Raw genomic sequence first — 21,793 nt, forward strand, 5'->3', positions numbered from 1 at the left:
AACATCCAGCACCAAAGGAATAGTTCAATGCAAAATCAAAAATGTGCAAATCTCACTGCATGCATCTGGAGAAATGCAGGAGAAATCTGCAGTTGCTTGACAATACCAACCCTTTGCCATTAAATTCACATCGTGCAGACTTGGTTTAATACGAAACTAGCACCATCTACTGGCCATTGATCTATCTACTTTTACATGATGTGTTTGTTCAACCAAATGTACTCAAAAGGATCGGCTGATAAAAAAACATAAAGCTGACCTGTAGTGCAGACAGTTTGCATAATGTGTTTGGACACTATCAGTGTGGGGATAGACAAGAGGGAGACAAATAAGAAAGAAAAAGAGGTTCCAAAACCTCTGGAGTGGTCTCATTTAAGACGTCACTGCCTTGGATCACATCCCCCATAACCCTGTCCTTGAGCTGGGTGTACTCCTCCTGACTCTGTGTGATGAATTCCAGCTCTGCCTGACAGCTCAGACACAATTCCCTGGTTACAGGGGGTAAAGGCCAGAGGTAAAAAAATATTTACATTTTCCAGCCATCTAGATTTCTTATAGAAGTATAGAAGTAGCCTATGAAGTGCTGATTAAAACTCTGAATTCATTAGGTCTAATGGTTTAATGAAGAGGAGAATGTTTATGTCGTTACCTGGGGTCTACGGTGGACCAGCTTCCACTCTTGGCAGGAGAGAGGAAGATATCATCATCATCAAACTAAAATAGGCACAACCCATGCTTTGTCCCAATAATATTGTGTGATTGTAGGCCTATTCAGTAACCTATACTCAGGACTTACCTCTCAAACCAAGCTTTGATATCTTTAGCCAGAGTCTCCATGGGATAGATCTGGTTGTCTCTATATGAAGCATGAACTGCAGCCCGTCCCCGTGGCCCTGATGAGAGAGGCCACACTGGAATAGGCCCTGCCATGTCTCCTGGTTGGGAATGAGGCCCTTTTCCATCAGTTCGGCATACAGGGCCCCGGCAGTGGCACCGTCACCATGCAGTACTGCCCCCACGATGGCATCGCCGTAGTTACGCTGTGATGGCCCTCTTGATGGGTGTGATAGCGCCTCCTTCCAGCGTTCTGATCTGCTGAAGCCCTTTATGAGCAGGGCCGCCTCAGCTCTCTTCTTTTGGTATTCAGCAGTTATCTTAGCTGTTCCAGCAGCAAACACAGACTTGGGAAAAGGGGGCCTCTCTCTGATATTGAAGTCCCTCTGTCTGTCTTCTTTCCTGTTGGTACTTTCATGTCTACTCACTCCTTTCATGCATAATAGTCTGGTACAACCTGATAGCTTGCTGATCACATTATTTAGGGGAATAAAGCCAGGAGTGCTGGGATGAAAGTGTGGGCTAATGTATTTGACATTTTCTTGGTTTTGATATCAGGAAGGAGCCCATTGTTTACAGAAAATATTTTGATGATACCAACTACTTTAACAATATTATTTTGTATACACTGTCAGTGTCAGCTGTGCGGTCTCATGCCTCTGTTGTACCAAAAACAGTTAAGTGAAATTCAAACTAACATTAGCTAGCTAGCTGGAAGTGTCAAGACACATCCGTTGTCATTGCCTACAAGTAACAACCAGTTAACAGCTGATAATAACAGGTTTATTATTTTATTCTTTGGCTGATAATTTGGCTAAATAATATAGCTGAAGAAGAATTGACGGAGTATTCACCTGCAGGAGAATGAATGCCTGTGATCAGAAAGTTGAATTTCATGATGTCATAATCATGTCGATAGCCGACAAACCCATTGCAGGATTAGACAGATGAGTATACGGGGAGGGGAGGATGGCAGGAAGGGACAGAAGAGAGGAGGCTATTTTTACAAGATTAAGGGCGGGACACAGCCGGTTGAATAAGTCCTTAAATGTGATAGGAAAGCATCCAACAGGAAAGTGTGATTATTGCCAGGACGGTGGAGCATGTATTGCTACAGTGTGGGCAGTATCAGAGGGAAAGAGAGAGGGTGAGATCAAGTATGAGAGAGAATTTTAATTATTTTATTTTATTTAACCCTTAATTAACTAGTCAAGTCAGTTAAGAACAAATTCTTATTTACAATGACGGCCTACTCCGGCCAAACCCGGACGACGCTGTGTGCGCCGCCCTATGTGACTCCCAATCACGGTCGGTTGTGATACAGCCTGGAATCGAACCAGGGTCTGTAGTGACGCCGGAGAAGGGGATACAGGAAATTAGTTTAATGAGTATATAGAGTAGAACGTCATTAGATATAGTCTCAAATATTTTATATTTTTTAAGAGCAACGGGGCAGGTAGAATTTTGTTTCTCCGTCTCTGGTCTACACCCCAGTACAGTAGGTGGCGGTAATGCACCATAACGTTGGATGCCAAGCGCCGATAAACCCCACCGAAGAACAAGAAGTCGTTAGCCGACCAATCCCAAGCGAGCTAACGATTGTTTAGACATGTCAGAGAAGCTGAAAAAATAAGTTATCATAACATTGATTAGCTTGTTTTCATGTTATTAGGAATAAACAGAAGTTAAAATGTCAAACGATACGGTAGTACACTGGAAGGAACTTTTGAAAAGAAGATTGGCATCCTCCAAGAAAGGTTTTCTACGTCCATAGCTAGATCTGTTGTGTTTTTTTAGATAGCAAGTTAGCTAGCTAATGTTAGGCTAATTTCAGCTAGCTAGTCATATTTATGAATAGCTAGTTATCTAATTATTTATTTTTGTGTAAGAAAAACGAGATAACTAGCAATCTACCCACTCAATTATTGAACATTCACAAAGCCTTATTGTGTCAACATGTATCCATTTCTGTACAGATGAGAGGACTGAGGAGGAGAAGAAAGCAGAAGAGACGGCACTCTTCACTAAATACTACACAGAGTGGAGGGGTGGAGGCAACAGAGAGAACTACAGGAACATTCCACGCTTCTACTACAGGGCAATTGAACATTCTGACAGAAACATTCTAGCTAACTAATCAGATAATTCTTTGGTGGTGTTTTGACATCTTTATAGCAATTGTGATATTCACAACGTGTCAATTAAAAAAAAAAAATGTTAGGGTCATTTAGCAGACGCTTTTATTCAGAGCGACTTACAGTATGAGTGCATACATTTCCCCCGTGGGAATGGAACCCACAACCCTGGCGTTGCAAGCACCAAGCTCTACCAACTGAGCCAAACGGGACTGAAATTATTCTGTGAGGGGCTGAAAGGATCATGGTTTCTGAAGTCTTATATATCTGTGTGATCCCTATAGCTTCCTGCAGAGGATGAAGTTCTCCTGCAGAAGCTGCGAGAGGAGTCCAGAGCTGTCTTTCTGCAGAGGAAGAGCCGGGAGCTTCTGGACAATGAGGAGTTACAAGTGAGACTGATATCTGGTTCAATCAAACAACTATTTAGTCAAATAGAAAGATTTACAAGCACTGGAATCTGGTAAGTCCATGGCACTATTAAAGTAATCAAACCTAATTATTTAACCTACACCTTCTTTCTGTTATCTAGAATCTGTGGTTTCTGCTTGACAAACATCAAGTGCCACCCATGACAGGAGAGGAGGCAATGATAAGCTATGACAGTTTTCTGAAGGTTGGAGAAAAAGCAGGAGTTAAGTGCAAGTGAGTACTCGGCATATTACGTTTTGGAGCCACAACGTTTTGTGCTAATCACTTGAGCAGAATTAACACTGTTTACATTCATATTAGCCCAAAAGCATGTTTTTAGCTGGTGTGAAAAGGCAACATGAATACCATAATGAGACATACTGTATGTGTAAACTAGGGGTGGATTTATTAGTCGTAGCAAAACGTTTTGCACCATAGCAATTTTTATTTTGTAAATCTGCTCCAAAGTATTCCCACGAATAATAGAGAGGTACAGTATATGTGATTGTATACAAATGTAAGAGAGACACCTGAAACCCCACCTCTTTAAGGAATACCTAGGATAGGATAAAGTAATCCTTCTAACCCCCCCCCCCCCCCCCCCCCCCCCCCTTAAAAAATTTAGATGCACTATTGTAAAGTGGTTGTTCCACTGGATATCATAAGGTGAATGCACCAATTTGTAAGTCACTCTGGATAAGAGCGTCTGCTAAATGACTTAAATGTAATGTAAATGTAAATGTAAGCAAGGTTTGAAAATATTATGTTTTAATCTAATATTATATTCGTTTCTTGTTGTCAATTTGCAGTCTACAAATTATTTGTAATTATGTTCCTGCCCCCTTACCATCTGCTCAAGAAAACATTTGCCTGCAACTGAATCTAGTTGATGATCCCTGGTTTAGAGTTAATGTTTCCGTTGCAAAATGTTTGTTTTTTTGCAGTGTAAAACTTTTTGCAACGGTGAGCAACTAATGAATACACCCCAGGACTATGTGTGTCACAAGCAGATGGAACACTAAGCTCATTAACCATTTTTGACATTATATCTTGGAATGGAACGTGGAAATCTTCTAACAGTTTTTTTTGTCCCGCCTTTCGCTCCTAGGCAGTTCTTCACTGCCAGAGTGTATGCCAAACTTCTCCACAACGATCCATATGGCAGGATATCAATTATGCAGTTCTTTAACTATGTTATGAGAAAAGGTCAGTTTATTATCCATGTCTCCTATCGTCTTGCATCCATAACGTTCATCCATAACTTAGGTCCAACAAATTTGTCCAGACAACTTTTTCAGTCAGAGCATCTGGATAATGGAACACCCTGCCAACCAAGAGAGTGCAGTACCTTTACTAGCATCAAAACCTGAAAAAGTGGCTAAAGGCAAACCAGTCATGTGAAAATTAAGACATTCCTACTCTTAAGATGTCAGATACCTTTAAACAAAATATCATTATTTTGTCTATTATTGTATATTAGTGTTATATTGCTGTTTTCTGCCTAGGGACTACAGAAGAAAATTATCACATAAAATGTGCTATCTAACTAAGTCTGGTGTAATGGCATGTTGTACATCAGGGATGGGCAACTTTGATGGGGTGGGAGCCACAAAAAATTGGAACTCATCATGAGGGGCCGCAGTGGGTCTGCGAACCCACATCCATACTTTTTGAGGGCCCTAAGTGAAAATGTGTTGAGTTTGGTGAGAAAGTGAAGTTGGTATTTTGTAAGAGTGTTTGATAAGTGCCTTGTCCTGATTTTGATATTGATGTCTCTTCTTCCAGTGTGGCTTCACCAGACGAGGATAGGGCTGAGTCTCTATGACGTGGCTGGACAGGGCTACCTCCGTGAGTCTGTAAGCACTCACTACTTTACTTTTACACCAAAATCTTGTGTTGATGGTTCCTTAGTGAAATAGGGATATTCCTTCCCTCCCTACTTTCTCATGATTCCTATTGAGACCCATTTGTGCTTTTCAGAGATGTGAAAGATGATATTTACTATGACCATGATGCAGGAACCACCCTCCTGTGAAGCATCTCTGGTTACAGGGTGTTGTTCTTCTCAGTGACATGTTCTTCTCAGTGACCCATTTGCCTTTGTTTAACCAACCGATGGTGTTTTTTTGTTCATTTATTTGTGTTGTTTGTAACTGGTTTTTTTTAAACTTATTTTGTACATAATGTTGCCGCTACCATCTCTTATGACCGAAAATAACTTCTGGACATCAGGACTCCGATTACTCACCATGGACTGGCAGAATCCTTTTTTTCCTTTTAACGAGTCTGACGAGCCCGTCACGAACGATATTATGCTTTCTCGGGAACAGGCCCAGATCCCCGTGATTTGCATGAAGAGGAGGCGGCGAAAAAGAGGCCAGAGGCTGGGCTGCCTTCTGAGAATTCGTAGGCGATTGAATAAACCACCACTTCCTTCCATTCTGCTAGCAAACGTACAATCTTTGGTGAATAAAATTGATGACCTACGCGCAAGATTAAACTACCAACGGGACATTCAAAACTGTAAAATCTTATGCTTCACGGAGTCGTGGCTGAACGACGACACTATCAACATACAGTTGTCTGGTGATACGCTGTACCGGCAGGTATTTTTGTCTCAAGCTATTGCTCGCCTTATCTCATGATAAGCTGTAGACCACACTATCTACCTAGAGAGTTTTCATCTGTATTTTTTGTAGCTGTTTACATACCACCACAGTCGGAAGCTGGCACTAAGACGGCATTGAATGAGCTGTATTCCACCATAAGCAAACAAGAAAACGCTCACCCAGAGGCGGCGCTCCCAGTAGCCAGGGACATTAATGCAGGGAAACTTAAATCCGGTTTACCACATTTCTATCAGCATGTTAAATCTGGACCACTTTTACTCCACACACAGAGATGCATACCAAGCTCTCCCTCCATTTGGCAAATCTGACCATAATTCTATCCTCCTGATTCCTGCTTACAAGCAAAAATTAAAGCAGGAAGCACCAGTGACTAGATCAATAAAAAAGTGGTCAGATGAAGCAGATGCTAAGCTACAGGACTGTTTTGCTAGCACAAACTGGAATATGTTCCGGGATTCCTCCGATGTCATTGAGTAGTACACCACATCAGTCATTGGCTTCATCAATAAGTGCTTCGATGATGTCGTCCCAACAGTGACCTTACGTACATACCCAACCTAGAAGCCATGGGTTACAGGCAACATCCTCACTGAACTAAAGGGTAGAGCTGCCGCTTTCAAGGAGCGGGACTCTAACCCGGAAGCTTATAAGAAATCCCGCTATGCCCTCCGACGAACCATCAAACTGGCAAAGCGTCAATACAGGACTAAGATTGAATCGTACTACACCGGTTCTGATGCTCATCGGATGTGGCAGGGCTTGCAAACCATTACAGACTACAAAGGGAAGCACAGCCGAGAGCTGCCCAGTGACACGATCCTACCAGACGAGCTAAACTACTATGCTCGCTTCGAGGCAAATAACACTGAAACATTTATGAGAGCACCAGCTGTTCCAGAAGACTGTGTGATCATGCTCTCCGCAGCCAATGTGAGTAAGACCTTTTTAAACAGCTCAAGATTCACAAGGCCGCAGGGCCAGACAGATTACCAGGACGTGTACTGCGAGCATGCGCTGACCAACTGGCAAGTGTCTTCACTGACATTTTCAACTTCTCCCTGTCCGAGTCTATAATACCAACATGTTTTAAGCAGACCACCATAGTGCCTGTGCCCAAGAACACTAAGGTAACTTGCCTAAATGACTACCGACCCGTAGCATTCACGTCTGTAGCCATGAAGTGCTTTGAAAGGCTGGTCATGACTCACATCAACAACATTATCCCAGAAACCCTAGACCCACTCCAGTTTACATACCGCCCCAACAGATCCACAGATGACACCATCTCTATTGCACTCCACACTGCCCTTTCCCACCTGGACAAAAGGAACACCTATGTGAGAATGCTATTCATTGACTACAGCTCAGCGTTCAACACCATAGTGTCCTCAAAGCTCATCAATAAGCTAAGGACCCTGGGACTAAACACCTCTCTCTGCAACTGGATCCTGGACTTCCTGACGGGCCGCCCCCAGGTGGTAAGGATAGGTAACAACACATCCGCCACGCTGATCCTCAACACAGGGGCCCCTCAGGGGTGCGTGCTGAGTCCCCTCCTGTACTCCCTGTTCACTCATGACTGTGTGGCCAGGCACGACTTCAACACCATCATTAAGTTTGCCAATGATCACCGACAACGACGACACAGCCTATAGGGAGGCGGTCCGATACCTGGCCGTGTGGTGCCAGGACAACAACCTCTCCCTCAATGTGATCAAGACAAAGGAAATTATTGTGGACTACAGGAAAAAGAGGACCAAGCATGCCCCCATTCTCATCTACAGGGTTGCAGTGGAGCAGTTTGAGAGCTTCAAGTTCTTTGGTGTCCACATCACCAACAAACTAACATGGTCTAAGCATACCAATACAATCGTGAAGAGGGCACGACAAAAGCTATTTCCCCTCAGGAGACTGAAAAGATTTGGCATGGGTCCTCAGATCCTCAAAAGGTTCAACAGCTGCACCATCGAGAGCATCCTGACTGGTTGCGTCACTGCCTGGTATAGCAACTGCTCGGCCTCCGACCGCAAGGCATTACAGTGGGTAGTGTGAACAGCCCAGTATATCACTGGGGCCAAGCTTCCTGCCATTTTAAGGTCTACACCTGTTGTATTCGGCGCATGTGACTAATACAATTTTATTTGATTAGTTTTTTCCAGCAACGCGACAAATGTTATGAACTTTTGGGGTGTAAATTGTCCAAGTTGCCCCAGATTCACTATAGGTTGAACATCAGACTGTTTAGAATTCAGATTTGACTTATTGTTGAGATGATATGTGTGTGTTTTGTAATGTGATAGGACTTGGAGAACTACATTTTAGAGCTGATTCCCACACTCCCTCAGCTGGATGGCCTGGAGAAGTCCTTCTATTCCTTCTATGTCTGCACCGCTGTCCGCAAGTTCTTCTTTTTCCTGGATCCCCTACGGACTGGTTTGTTACTTATGATAACTAACCAAAAACATATTTGTCAAATGTGCAGACTTCTGTAAGATTTCTATAACTTCTTTGTCATGCCTATAACTTGTTTGTCTGTGCGTACTCTGACAAAATAACATCTTGTTCCATTTATTCATGTTTATTCTCAGGGAAAATTAAGATTCAAGACATCTTGGCCTGCAGCTTTTTGGATGATCTACTCGAGCTGAGAGATGAGGAGCTTTCCAAGGAGAGCCAGGAATCCAATTGGTTCTCTGCACCCTCTGCTCTTAGAGTTTATGGTACACAGCAGCTATTTGATAAAAAATTGCCTCATAGACATTAGGCTAATCTGAAGCCGGTAACACCTGAATGTTCAAATAAAAAAGAGATTCCAGATGATCTTTCTCCTTGCCCTCTTGGTAAGATGGTCAATCCTGTGTTCCCTTTTGCAGGCCAGTACCTGAATCTTGACAAGGACCACAACGGCATGCTCAGTAAGGAGGAGCTGTCTCGCTACGGCACTGGCACTCTGACCAGCATCTTTCTGGACCGCGTGTACCAGGAGTGCCTCACCTACGACGGAGAGATGGTAAGAACCTTGCCTGCTGTTCTGACCTATTTTACTATACATATGCACACTTAGAATAGATGATTGATGTTGGTGTGTTGCAAAGACTCTCCTTGCAGGTTTATAGCTCTTTGTTTGTCTACATTTAAAATAGTTTAACCAAATACGATGACTTTGAACTGTACAAAACCATCTAAAACACACTCTTACTCAGAATTGCTCAGATTCCACGTGGCATAAGACCATTATCACATAATAGTCGTTCTAAGATTTTATCAAAGGACACAGTAAGTGTGAAATGTGTTATGACCTGATTTGATGCTTAATCTGGTCTTGACCCTGTGTCTCCCAGGACTATAAGACGTACCTGGACTTTGTCCTGGCTCTGGAGAACAGGAAGGAGCCTGCAGCGCTGCAGTACATCTTCAAGCTGCTGGACATGGAGAATAAGGGCTACCTCAACGTCTTCGCACTCAACTACTTCTTCAGGGTGAGACATCAGAGGGATAAATAGAGACAGCAGAGTAGACAGTGAGATCTCTCCATCTGAAATCCTGCTCACTGAATAAAAAGTGTTGTCATGGGCCTCCCGAGTAGCGCAGCAGTCTAAGGCACTGCATGGCAGTGCTGAGGCGTCACTACAGACTCGGGTTCGTTCCCAGGCTGTGTCACAGCCGGTCGTGCCCGGGAGACCCATGAGGCGGCGCACAATTGGCCCAGCGCCATCTGGGTTATGGGAGGGTTTGTCCGGCCGGGATGTCCTTGTCTCATCGTGCTCTAGCGACTCCTTGTGGCGGGCCTTGGCAGGGTCGTGTTTCGGAGGGCGCATGGCTCTCGACCTTCGCATCTCCCAAGTCCGTAAAGGAGTTGCAGCGATGAGACAAGACTGTAACAACCAATTGGATACCATGAAATTGGGGAGAAAAAAAAAAGATATCTATATCAATTATCAACTTTTTTTGTGAGCAATTGTTTTTTATTAAGTCACTTTATCAAACCAATCAATGAGAATAATAATAATAATTGATCTACATCTGAAAATTGCATCATGTATTTTTGCTTCATGTATTTTCCACCAGGCCATTCAGGAGCAGATGAAAATCCATGGCCAGGAGTCGGTGTCCTTCCAGGATGTCAAGGTAAATAGACTTTGTCCCCTGTTACCGAATTCACCATGGAGTAAGGAACTCTGAAGTATACTACTGGTTACTGTAAATCAACTTGAAGTATCCATTTCCTCCAGAAATATTGTGTGGTTACACCATGCCCAAAAGCCATTGTGCGCAAATTGATTTTGTCCCCCCACACCAAACGCGATCACGACTCGCAGGTTGAAATATCACAACAAACTCTGAACCAATTATATTAATTTGAAGCTAGCTAGCTTGAAGTTGCTAGCAAATTTGTCCAATTTAGCAAGCTTGCTGTTGTTAGCTAATTTGTCCTGGGATATAAACGTTGAGTTATTTTACCTGAGATGCACAAGGTCATCGACTCCGACAATTAATCCACACATAAAACGGTCAACCGACTCATTTCTACTCATCTCTCCTCCTTCCAGCGTTTTTCTTCTTTGGACTTTATATGGCGATTGGCATCTAGCATTCATAATAAGGTGTATTACCACAACTGACCCACCAACCTCAGTTCATTTATCAATTACCCACGTGGGTATAACCAATGAGGAGATGGCACGTGGGTATATGCTTCTATAAACCAATGAGGAGATGGGAGAGGCAGGACTTGCACTGCGTTCAGTGTCACAAATAGAACTGACTTCTGTTTTAGCGCTTGGCAACGCAGACGCTCGTTGGCGCGCACGAGCAGTGTGGGTGAAATAATTGAATAACATGTATGTGTCCATTTATTTTGGGACACACGCGACACGAGTGTTCTGGTCAGCATGTTAGTGTGGGCGTCAAGCATTTGTATGGAGTTAACCAGAAGGTATTGTGCTCAGTAGGTGTTCAGTGTTTCCCCAAGCTCTATTCTGAGTTTGTTTATACAAATTTTACATTGATTCAAATTTCTCATGCCATAAAATCGAAGTTCCCTGACCTTTTTTTACAGTCTCAAACTGCATTCTCATTTGTACTAGTAGGGATTTTGTTTTTAAAACTGGAATCTTTAATGGTGATACGTCCGTTTGCGATATTACAAGAAATGACTGCAAAGAACACAGTTTTTTCCCTCAGACGTCATTGCATGCGTGAAAGAACAGCAGCATATTTACTGACATTTCTTTCACCTTGATGCTCCCCAGCTCTGCTTCAACAAAACAAAAACAATAACAACGGCCGTGGGGCGGAGAGTGGCGCTGTTTCCCCCACTGTGGATTCCATCTTTAATGATGATTTCAATAATTAACTCAATGATTTTAATAAGTCGCAATGTTGTGCCTTCAGGATGAGATCTTTGACATGGTGAAGCCAAAGGATCCCTACAAGATCACGTTGCAGGATCTAGTGAACAGCAGCCAAGGAGACACAGTAACCAGCATCCTCATTGATCTCAACGGATTCTGGACTTATGAAAACAGGGAAGTTCTGGTTGCTAACGACAACGACAGCAACACAGCTGACCTTGACGATACATGAATCTTCTGTCAAACTGGGGACTACTAGACTCAGCAAGAAGAAGATAAATGTTACAGTAAAACTTCTAGACACTCACTGGAACTCAGTTGTTTAAAAAATAACTTGTGAAGACTTCAAAATACAACAGTTGTATGACCTGTTTAAATGTTTATTAATGTAGTGTACATTGTATTTTCATTTTCTATACTATGTATTTTACTCTAAAAGTTATTATAAAAAGCCTTCAAATGAAACTGTTTTTCCATTAACACATTATAAAATGTTTTTACATAATTATGTTGGCCTTTCAGTTTTTCTTTCCTTGGGTAAAGGTGTGTAGTGTGAATACCGTAGGATGGGAACATATTTTCCTTATACAACCAGCCCTAATAAAGTGGCATTTCATATTATTTGGGGACTGTGAAAAGTAGTTATCTTGACAATACTGCTGTTCAAAAGAAAAGCAGCAGATATTTTTTAAACATGTTTCGCTTTACCTTGGGCTTACTTCTCAAGCCTTATAGAAGGCTTATAGAAGGGATCATGGCAGATAAGGTAAACTTCAGCAGAGCTATTTCTAAATATATGGTTCTGGACAATAGTAATGACTGAAGTGTGAGCACAGATGCCAACAAGCAACGTGTGAAGTTTTGTTAAAGGCCTGGAGGACAGTTCCCAACATCATTTTGATGAACTTTCTGAAAAGAACAGGAGAACTAGTCATAGTAAAGCAATAGGATATTTGTGGGTATTTTAAGGGGAAAATTGTCATAGTTGACAATGAATATAAAAAGCAATTTCCAACTGAAATAAATCAACTATTCCAATAACATTATCCACCTCTGAAATGGTTTTAGAAAGGTCACTTATCTCGCTGCTAACTTATTGTATAACAATGTTATTAAGTACCTGAAAAAATGTATCATAGAGATCTCTTAAACCCGCAAATAGTTAAAATCAGCATCATATCTATAATGTGTGTGCTCATTCACTGACGCACAGCAATGTTCATTGCACACAAAAGTTAATGCATATTGACAACACAGCAACTAAAAAATGTATTCTGTCTCATGTCTGACTTACAGTATTAATAGAACATGATCAATATGATACAAAAATAAGAACTACACTATAGCAAAAATGCTGAGGAGGCTACATCGTGAAATGTGAAGATGTCCATTTAATTGAACTGTTAGGTGGGGATGGGGGCAGGGAATCTGTTGGCATCAGGTGTGGCATCTTGATCCAGCTCAAAGGTGACGTTGACGAAGGAGGCTTTACCCTCCGGCTGCTCCATGGCTGGCTGCTGCATCTCCTGGTCACGCTCCTCCTCAAAACGACGCTCTGCCTCCTCAGACAGCCGGTTCTCCTCCTCCTCCTCCTCCTCCTGTCAGTCACAACATGAATGAGGAGCAGGGATACTAAACTACACCTTGGAGTAGTAACAAGTAGTGACAAAATAGTGGTAACACATTAGTAGTAATTAAGCATTCCAAGGTCTGCCAGTAGATGCTTCCCCCATTGACAAGACAACGTACCTCCTTTTTCATTCTGTAGTACTCGTCAATAGCATACTGGTACTTAGGTGAGGTAATGCCAAACAATGAGGCCATTCTCTCCCCAAGATAGTCACAAACTGAAAGCACAAGGCAGAGGCACAGTATTACCAAGACACAGAACATGACATTTATATAGGATATATTTTGACACTCATCATATGTGTATCTTTAGTCTAGTATACGTAATACCACATTTACCTGAAATAGTGGAGGTTGCCACTCTCCACATGTGAAACAAAAAATATGGACCCCAAGTCAACCTGGACTATAACAAAAATGACACAATAAGAAAACAAAGTTAACAAAATGCAGGAAAATGTCATTCTATTCAAGCTCATGTCATGGAGTAAAGTCCAATTTGAATTTATAAGGACATAGAAACCAACAGGGTCAGCTGAGGTCTTAACAGCTATAGAAGCTTGCACTTCCTCCTCTTCTTCTTCATCTGTGCTGTATTCCTCCATGGTCTCTCCACTGGCAAAGTAAATTGTTCTTCGGGGCACCTTCTGCTTCTTCATCCCTATGTCTCCCAGCTCCACACTCTCAAACTCCTTCACCATATTGGAGCTCTGTCAATCATCATCACCAACAACAACAAAAACAGTCTATTCTCAAGACATGTTTGGTTACAGCTGGTAGAAACAGGATTTTACTATCATGTTAGCACTAGAAAACTTAGCAGCTACATTATAGGGCTGTTTGTCTCACGTTATTTTGAGGTTAGTAAATCCCCATTTGAATGAAAACATTCCAACAGGTTTTTCAAGCAGTTTCTGTGAGTGACTGATTCATAGCCAGCTATGTCTGTGTTATAATTGTGAACAAATAGCCTACAGAATGCACATATTTATTCATGCTCGAAATAGAAAGCTAGATATATAGCTAGTTGCTGATGCTACAAGGAAGTATTAACGTTAGATCGCTAGCTAAAACAAACACAACACACAATCGTTTTTTATTGGCTAAACTCATGAGAACAGGTCTAAAATTGCAATTATGACACAATCGCACCTTTTCGGCGTCCATAGCTTTCCCCAAAGAGATGTTGACATTAGTGAGATATAGCGACAGCTCTGCCATCTCACTTCTCCCTCAAATTTCGGAAGTGACGTAGATAGGGGTTTGGTCATAGAGATCCTATTAAATGACTAGACGGATGTTTCATAAACCCTCAAAGATCCAAAATGGGTAACAATGGCAGCCACCTTAGTCAGGGAGAAATCCAAAACCTGTCTAATTGGAATGAATGGCAGTAGAGGCATAGGTGATGCATTTCCTGCTTATACTTACACAGGACAATAAATGTAACGCAAAAATAATAATAATAATTTTTAATAATAATAATTAAAAAAAATGTAACGCATAAGTAAGTTACCAGGGGGAAGGGCTACCGACGTAAAAACTAATCTGAAGAGGGGGCTAGCTAAGGCTAAAACTGGCGAGTGTAGAGAGTATAGGGATATTGTTATCCACGTCTGCACCAACGATGTTCGGATGAAACAGTCAGGTCACCAAGCACAACATAGCTTCAGCGTGTAAATCAGCTAGAAAGATGTGTCGGCATTGAGTAATTCTCTGGCCCCCTCCCAGTTAGGGGGAGTGATGAGCTCTACAACAGTCTCACAACTCAATCGCTGGTAGAAAACTGTTTTCTGTGCCTCCCAAAAGAAAGAATTTGTAGATAATATGCCCTCTTTCTGGGACTCATCCGACTCATCCACAACATGTTGTCTAATCGGGTGTCCACAAACAGAACCAAGCTTGGCTTGCTCAGGAGTGACAGGGCTCTAACTCCTCTAGCTCCACAATGAGATAGGGTGCAGACCAGGCAGCAAGCTGCCAGCCAGCCTGCCAGTTTAGTGGAGTCTGGCACTAGCATAGTTAGTGTAGTCAGCTCAGCCTCGATCTCTGTTGGGCAAAACTAATCATGGCGGTGTTCACTAGCAATCTCACTGGAATAAAGACCTCCTCCATTCCTGTCATTATTGAAAAAGATTATGATATCTCAAAATAGGGCTACTAAATGTTAGATCCCTCTAATGTTAGATCCCTCACTTCCAAGGCAGTTATAGTCAATGAACTAATCACTGATCATAATCTTGATGTGATTGGCTTGACTGAAACATGGCTTAAGCCTGATGAATTTACTGTGTTAAATTAGGCCTCTCCTCCTGGTTACACTAGTGACCATATCCCCTGCGCATCCCGCACAGGCGGAGGTGTTGCTAACATTTATGATAGCAAATTTCAATTTACCTAAAAAAAAAAGAAAAAAGACTGCGTTTTTGTCTTTTGAGCTTCTAGTCATGAAATCTATGCAGCCTACTCAATCACTTTTTATAGCTACTGTTTACAGACCTGCAGGACCATATATAGAGTTCCCCACTGAGTTCCCTGAATTCTTATCGGACCTTGTAGTCATGGCAGATAATATTCACATTTTTGGTGACTTTAATATTCACATGGAAAGGTCCACAGATCCAAAAGGCTTTCGGAGCCATCATCGACTCAGTGGGTTTTGTCTCTGGACCTACTCACTGCCACAGTCATACCCTGGACAAAGTTTTGTCCCGTGGAATAAATATTGTGGATCTTAATGTTTTTCCTCATAATCCTGGACTATCGGACCACCATCTTATTACGTTTACAATCGCAACAGATAATCTGCTTAGACCCCAACCAAGGATCATCAAAAGCCGTGCTATGAATTCTCAGACAACCCAAAGATTCCTAGATGCCCTTCCAGACTCCCTCCACCTACCCAAGGACGTCGGAGTACAAAAACATTTGTCACAAGAAACTAGCTCCCTGGTATACAGAAAATACCAGAGGCCTGAAGCAAGCTTTCAGAAAATTGGAATGGAAATGGAGCTCCGCCAAACTGGAAGACTTCCGACAAGCTTGGTAAGACAGTACCGTGCAATATCGAAGGGCCCTCACTGCTGCTCAATCATCCTATTTTTCCAAACTAATTGAGCAGAATAAGAACAATCCAAAATAAAAAATGTATACTGTCGCAAAGCTAACTAAAAAACAGCAAGAGAGGATGGCTTTCACTCCAGCAGTGATGAATTCATGAACTTCTTCAACGAAAATATCATTATCATTAGAAAGCAAATTACGGACTCCTCTTTGAATCTGCATATTTCTCCAAAGCTCAGTTGTCACGAGTCTGCACAACACTGCCAGGACCTAGGATCAATGGAAACACTCAAGTTTTTAAAATCCTATATCTCTTGACACATTCACTCTTGACACATGAAAATAGTTATGGCTTCTAAACCTTCAAGCTGCGTACTGGACCCTATTCCAACTAAACTACTGAAAAAGCTGCTTCCTGTGCTTGGCTCTCCTATGTTGAACATAATTAATGGCTCCCTATCCACCGAATGTGTATCAAACTCACTAAAAGTGACAGTAATAAAGCCTCTCTTGAAAAAGACAAACCTTGACCCAGAAAATATTAAAAAACTATCGGCCTATATCAAATCTCCCATTCCTCTCAAAAAAATGGGAAAAGCTGTTGCGCAGCAAGTCACTGCCTTCCTGAAGACAAACAATGTATACGAAACGCTTTAGCCTTGTTTTAGACCCCAATCAAAGAACTGAGACTGCACTCATGAAGGTGGTAAATTACCTTTTAATGGCATCAGACCAAGGCTCTCCATCTGTCCTCGTGCTCCTAGACCTTAGTGCTGCTTTTGACACCATCGATCACCACATTCTTTTGGAGAGATTGGAAACCCTAACTGGTCTACACAGACAAGTTTTAGCCTGGTTTAGATCTTATCTGTCGGAAATATATCAGTTTGTCTCTGTGGATGGTTTGTCCTCTGACAAATCAATTGTACGTTTCGGTGTTCCTCGAGGTTCCGTTTTAGGACAACTATTGTTTTCACAATATATTTTACCTCTTGGTGACGTCATTCGGAAACATAATGTTAACTTTCACTGCTATGCGGACGATACACAGCTCTACATTTCGATAAAATATGGTGAAGCCCCAAAATTGCTCTCCCTGGAAGTGGGTGCCGGCACATTTTTTACTTTTAAACTCAGACAAAACAGAGATGCTAGTTCCTGGTCACAAGAAACAAAGAGATCTTCTGTTGGATCTGACAATTAATCTTGATGGTTGTACCATCATCTCAAATAAAACTGTGAAGGACCTTGGCCTTACTCTTGATCCTGATATCTCTTTTGACGAACATATCAATACTATTTCAAGGACAGTTTTTTTCCATTTTCATAACATTGCAAAACTCTGAAACTTTTTGTCCAAAAATGATGCAGAATATCTAATCCATGCTTTTGTTACTTCTAGATTAGACTACTGCAATGCTCTACTTCCCGGCTACCTGGATAAAGCACTAAATAAACTTCAGTTAATGCTTAACATGGCTGCTAGAATCTTGACTCGAACCCAAAAATGTGATCATATTACTCCAGTGCTAGCCTCTCTAAACTGGCTTCCTGTGAAGGCTAGGGCTGATTTCAAGGTTTTACCGCTAACCTACAAAGCATTACATGGGCTTGCTCCTACCTATCTCTCCGATTTGGACCTGTCGTACATACAGTGGGGGGAAAAAGTATTTGATCCCCTGCTGATTTTGTATGTTTGCCCACTTACAAAGAAATGATCAGTCTATAATTTTAATATTAGGTTTATTTGAACAGTGAGAGACAGAATAACAACAAAAAAATCCAGAAAAACGCATGTCAAACATGTTATTTACATTTACATTACATTTAAGTCATTTAGCAGACGCTCTTATCCAGAGCGACTTACAAAATGGTGCATTCACCTTATGATATCCAGTGGAACAACCACTTTACAATAGTGCATCTAAATATTTTAAGGGGGGGGGGGGGGGGGGGTTAGAAGGATTACTTTATCCTATCCTAGGTATTCCTTAAAGAGGTGGGGTTTCAGGTGTCTCCGGAAGGTGGTGATTGACTCCGCTGTCCTGGCGTCGTGAGGGAGCTTGTTCCACCATTGGGGTGCCAGAGCAGCGAACAGTTTTGACTGGGCTGAGCGGGAACTGTACTTCCTCAGAGGTAGGGGGGCCAGCAGGCCAGTGGTGGATGAACGCAGTGCCCTTGTTTGGGTGTAGGGCCTGATCAGAGCCTGAAGGTATGGAGGTGCCATTCCCTTCACAGCTCCGTAGGCAATCACCATGGTCTTGTAGCGGATGCGAGCTTCAACTGGAAGCCAGTGGAGAGAGCGGAGGAGCGGGGTGACGTGAGAGAACTTGGGAAGGTTGAACACCAGACGGGCTGCGGCGTTCTGGATGAGTTGTAGGGGTTTAATGGCACAGGCAGGGAGCCCAGCCAACAGCGAGTTGCAGTAATCCAGACGGGAGATGATAAGTGCCTGGATTAGGACCTGCGCCGCTTCCTGTGTGAGGTAGGGTCGTACTCTGCGAATGTTGTAGAGCATGAACCTACAGGATCGGGTCACCGCCTTGATGTTAGTGGAGAACGACAGGGTGTTGTCCAGGATCACGCCAAGGTTCTTAGCACTCTGGGAGGAGGACACAAGGGAGTTGTCAACCGTGATGGTGAGATCATGGAACGGGCAGTCCTTCCCGGGGAGGAAGAGCAGCTCCGTCTTGCCGAGGTTCAGCTTGAGCTGGTGATCCGTCATCCACACTGATATGTCTGACAGACATGCAGAGATGCGATTCGCCGCCTGGTTATCAGAAGGGGGAAAGGAGAAGATTAATTGTGTGTCGTCTGCATAGCAATGATAGGAGAGACCATGTGAGGATATGACAGAGCCAAGTGACTTGGTGTATAGCGAGAATAGGAGAGGGCCTAGAACAGAGCCCTGGGGGACACCAGTGGTGAGAGCGCATGGTGCGGAGACAGATTCTCGCCACGCCACCTGGTAGGAGCGACCTGTCAGGTAGGACGCAATCCAAGCGTGGGCCGCGCCGGAGATGCCCAACTCGGAGAGGGTGGAGAGGAGGATCTGATGGTTCACAGTATCAAAGGCAGCAGATAGGTCTAGAAGTATGAGAGCAGAGGAGAGAGAGTTAGCTTTAGCAGTGCGGAGAGCCTCCGTGACACAGAGAAGAGCAGTCTCAGTTGAATGCCCAGTCTTGAAACCTGACTGATTAGGATCAAGAAGGTCATTCTGAGAGAGATAGCAGGAGAGCTGGCCAAGGACGGCACGTTCAAGAGTTTTGGAGAGAAAAGAAAGAAGGGATACTGGTCTGTAGTTGTTGACATCGGAGGGATCGAGTGTAGGTTTTTTCAGAAGGGGTGCAACTCTCGTTATAAAATGATTTGCATTTTAATGAGGGAAATAAGTATTTTACCCCTCTGCAAAACATGACTTAGTACTTGGTGGCATAACCCTTGTTGGCAATCCCAGAGGTCAGACGTTTCTTGTAGTTGGTCACCAGGTTTGCACACATCTCAGGAGGGATTTTGTCCCACTCTTCTTTGCAGATCTTCTCCAAGTCATTAAGGTTTCGAGGCTGACGTTTGGCAACTCGAACCTTCAGCTCCCTCCACAGATTTTCTATGGGATTAAGGTCTGGAGACTGGCTAGGCCACTCCAGGACCTTAATGTGCTTCTTCTTGAGCCACTCCTTTGTTGACTTGGCCGTGTGTTTTGGGTCATTGTCATGCTGGAATACCCATCCACGACACATTTTCAATGCCCTGGCTGAGGGAAGGAGGTTCTCACCCAAGATTTGACGGTACATGGCCCCGTCCTTTGATGCGGTGAAGTTGTCCTGTCCCCTTAGCAGAAAAACACCCCCAAAGCATAATGTTTCCACCTCCATGTTTGCCGGTGGAGATGGTGTTCTTGGGGTCATAGGCAGCATTCCTCCTCCTTCAAACATGGCGAGTTGAGTTGATGTCAAAGAGCTCCATTTTGGTCTCATCTGACCACAACACTTTCACCAGTTGTCCTCTGAGTCATTCAGATGTTCATTGGCAAACTTCAGACGGGCATGTATATGTATTTTTGAGCAGGGGGACCTTGCGGGCGCTGCAGGATTTCAGTCCTTCATGGCGTAGTGTGTTACCAATTGTTTTCTTGGTGACTATGGTCCCAGCTGCCTTGAGATCATTGACAAGATCCTCCCGTGTAGTTCTGGGCTGATTCCTCACCGTTCTCATGATCATTGCAACTCCACGAGGTGAGATCTTGCATGGAGCCCCAGGTCGAGGGATATTGACAGTTCTTTTGTGTTTCTTCCATTTGCGAATAATTGCTCCAAATGTTGTCACCTTCTCACCAAGCTGCTTGGCGATGGTCTTGTAGCCAATTCCAGCCTTGTGTAGGTCTACAATCTTGTCCCTGACATCCTTGGAGAGCTCTTTGGTCTTGGCCATGGTGGAGAGTTTGGAGTTGATTGATTGATTGCTTCTGTGGACAGGTGTCTTTTTTACAGGTAACAAGCTGCAGTTAGGAGCACTCCCTTTAAGAGTGTGCTCCTAATCTCAGCTCGTTACCTGTATAAAAGACACCTGGGAGCCAGAAATCTTTCTGATTGAGAGGGGGTCAAATACTTATTTCCCTCATTAAAATGCAAATCAATTTATAACATTTTTGACATGAGTTTTTCTGGATATTTTTGTTGTTATTCTGTCTCTCACTGTTCAAATAAACCTACCATTAAAATCATAGACTGATCCTTTCTTTGTCAGTGGGCAAACGTACAAAATCAGCTTTGGATCAAATTCTTTTTTCCCCCACTGCACCTATATGTACGCTACGGTCACAAGATGCAGGCCTCCTTATTGTCCCTAGGGCTTTCTCCTATTGAGCTCTATTTTTATGGAATGGCCTGCCTATCCATGTGAGAGACGTAGACTCAACCTTTAAGTCTTTATTGAACACTCATCTCTTCAGTAGGTCCTATGATTGAGTGTAGTCTGGCCCAAGGGTGCGAAGGTGAACGGAAAGGCACTGGAGCGACGCACCACCCTTGCTATCTCTGCCTGGCCGGTTCCCCTCTCTCCACTGGGATTCTCTGCCTCTGGCTTACTAGTGCTCTGCCATGCCGTCCCTAGGAGGGGTGCGTCACTTGAGTGGGTTGAGTCACTGACGTGATCTTCCTGTCCGGGTTAGTGCCCCCTCGGGCTCGTGCCGTGGGGTAGATCTTCGTGGGCTATACTCAGCCTTGTCCCAGGGTAGTAAGTTGGTGGTTTGCGGATATCCCTCTAGTGGTGTGGGGGCTCTGCTTTGGCAAAGTGGGTGGGGTTATATCCTGCCTGGTTGGCCCTGCCCGGGGGAATCGTTGGACTGGGCCGCAGTGTCTCCTGCCCCCTCCTGTCTCAGCCTCCAGTATCTATGCTGCAATAGTTTGTGTCGGGGGCTAGAGTCAGTCTGTTATATGGTGTAATTCTCCTGTCTTAACCAGTGTCCTGTGTGAATTTAAGTTTTCTCCCTCTGATTCTCTCTCCCTTCCCTCCCGGAGGACCTGAGGCCTAGGACCATGCCTCAGGACTACCTGGCCTGATGACGCCTTGCTGTCCCCAGTCCACTTAGTCGTGCTGCTGCTCCAGTTTCAACTGCTCTGCCTGCGGCTATGGAACCCTGACCTGTTCACTGGGTGTTCTACCTTGTCCTGGACCTGCTGTTTTCGACTCTCTCTCTCTACCGCACCTGCTGTCTCGAACTCTGAATGCTCGGCTATGA

The 21,793-nt window shown here is 43.4% G+C and overlaps 2 protein-coding genes and 1 pseudogene across 2 annotated transcripts; 1 reads left to right on the forward strand and 2 right to left on the reverse strand.

Moving 5' to 3' along the window:
* LOC145857939 (mitochondrial ribonuclease P catalytic subunit-like) overlaps positions 1 to 1,271 on the reverse strand; it is a 28,945-nt pseudogene extending 27,674 nt beyond the window's left edge.
* A 1,122-nt stretch (positions 1,272 to 2,393) lies between these two features.
* Positions 2,394 to 11,866, forward strand: ppp2r3c (protein phosphatase 2, regulatory subunit B'', gamma). The gene is made up of 12 exons (XM_014211119.3): positions 2,394 to 2,591; positions 2,811 to 2,932; positions 3,254 to 3,358; positions 3,499 to 3,611; positions 4,486 to 4,583; positions 5,163 to 5,233; positions 8,308 to 8,440; positions 8,596 to 8,727; positions 8,881 to 9,017; positions 9,349 to 9,486; positions 10,076 to 10,135; positions 11,402 to 11,866. The coding sequence occupies exons 1-12, from the start codon at positions 2,525 to 2,527 to the stop codon at positions 11,591 to 11,593; spliced, it is 1,368 nt and encodes a 455-aa protein (XP_014066594.1). The 5' UTR covers positions 2,394 to 2,524; the 3' UTR covers positions 11,594 to 11,866.
* Positions 11,867 to 12,732: 866 nt separating this feature from the next.
* Positions 12,733 to 14,262, reverse strand: fam177a1a (family with sequence similarity 177 member A1a). The gene is made up of 5 exons (XM_014211120.3): positions 14,143 to 14,262; positions 13,518 to 13,700; positions 13,330 to 13,396; positions 13,111 to 13,208; positions 12,733 to 12,959 (listed from the first exon to the last, which is right to left on the reverse strand). The coding sequence occupies exons 1-5, from the start codon at positions 14,209 to 14,211 to the stop codon at positions 12,765 to 12,767; spliced, it is 612 nt and encodes a 203-aa protein (XP_014066595.1). The 5' UTR covers positions 14,212 to 14,262; the 3' UTR covers positions 12,733 to 12,764.
* Between the last annotated feature and the right edge of the window lie 7,531 nt (positions 14,263 to 21,793).

Source organism: Salmo salar, chromosome 09, assembly GCF_965601325.2.
Source record: "Salmo salar chromosome 09, fSalSal1, whole genome shotgun sequence".
NCBI lineage: Eukaryota > Metazoa > Chordata > Actinopteri > Salmoniformes > Salmonidae > Salmo > Salmo salar.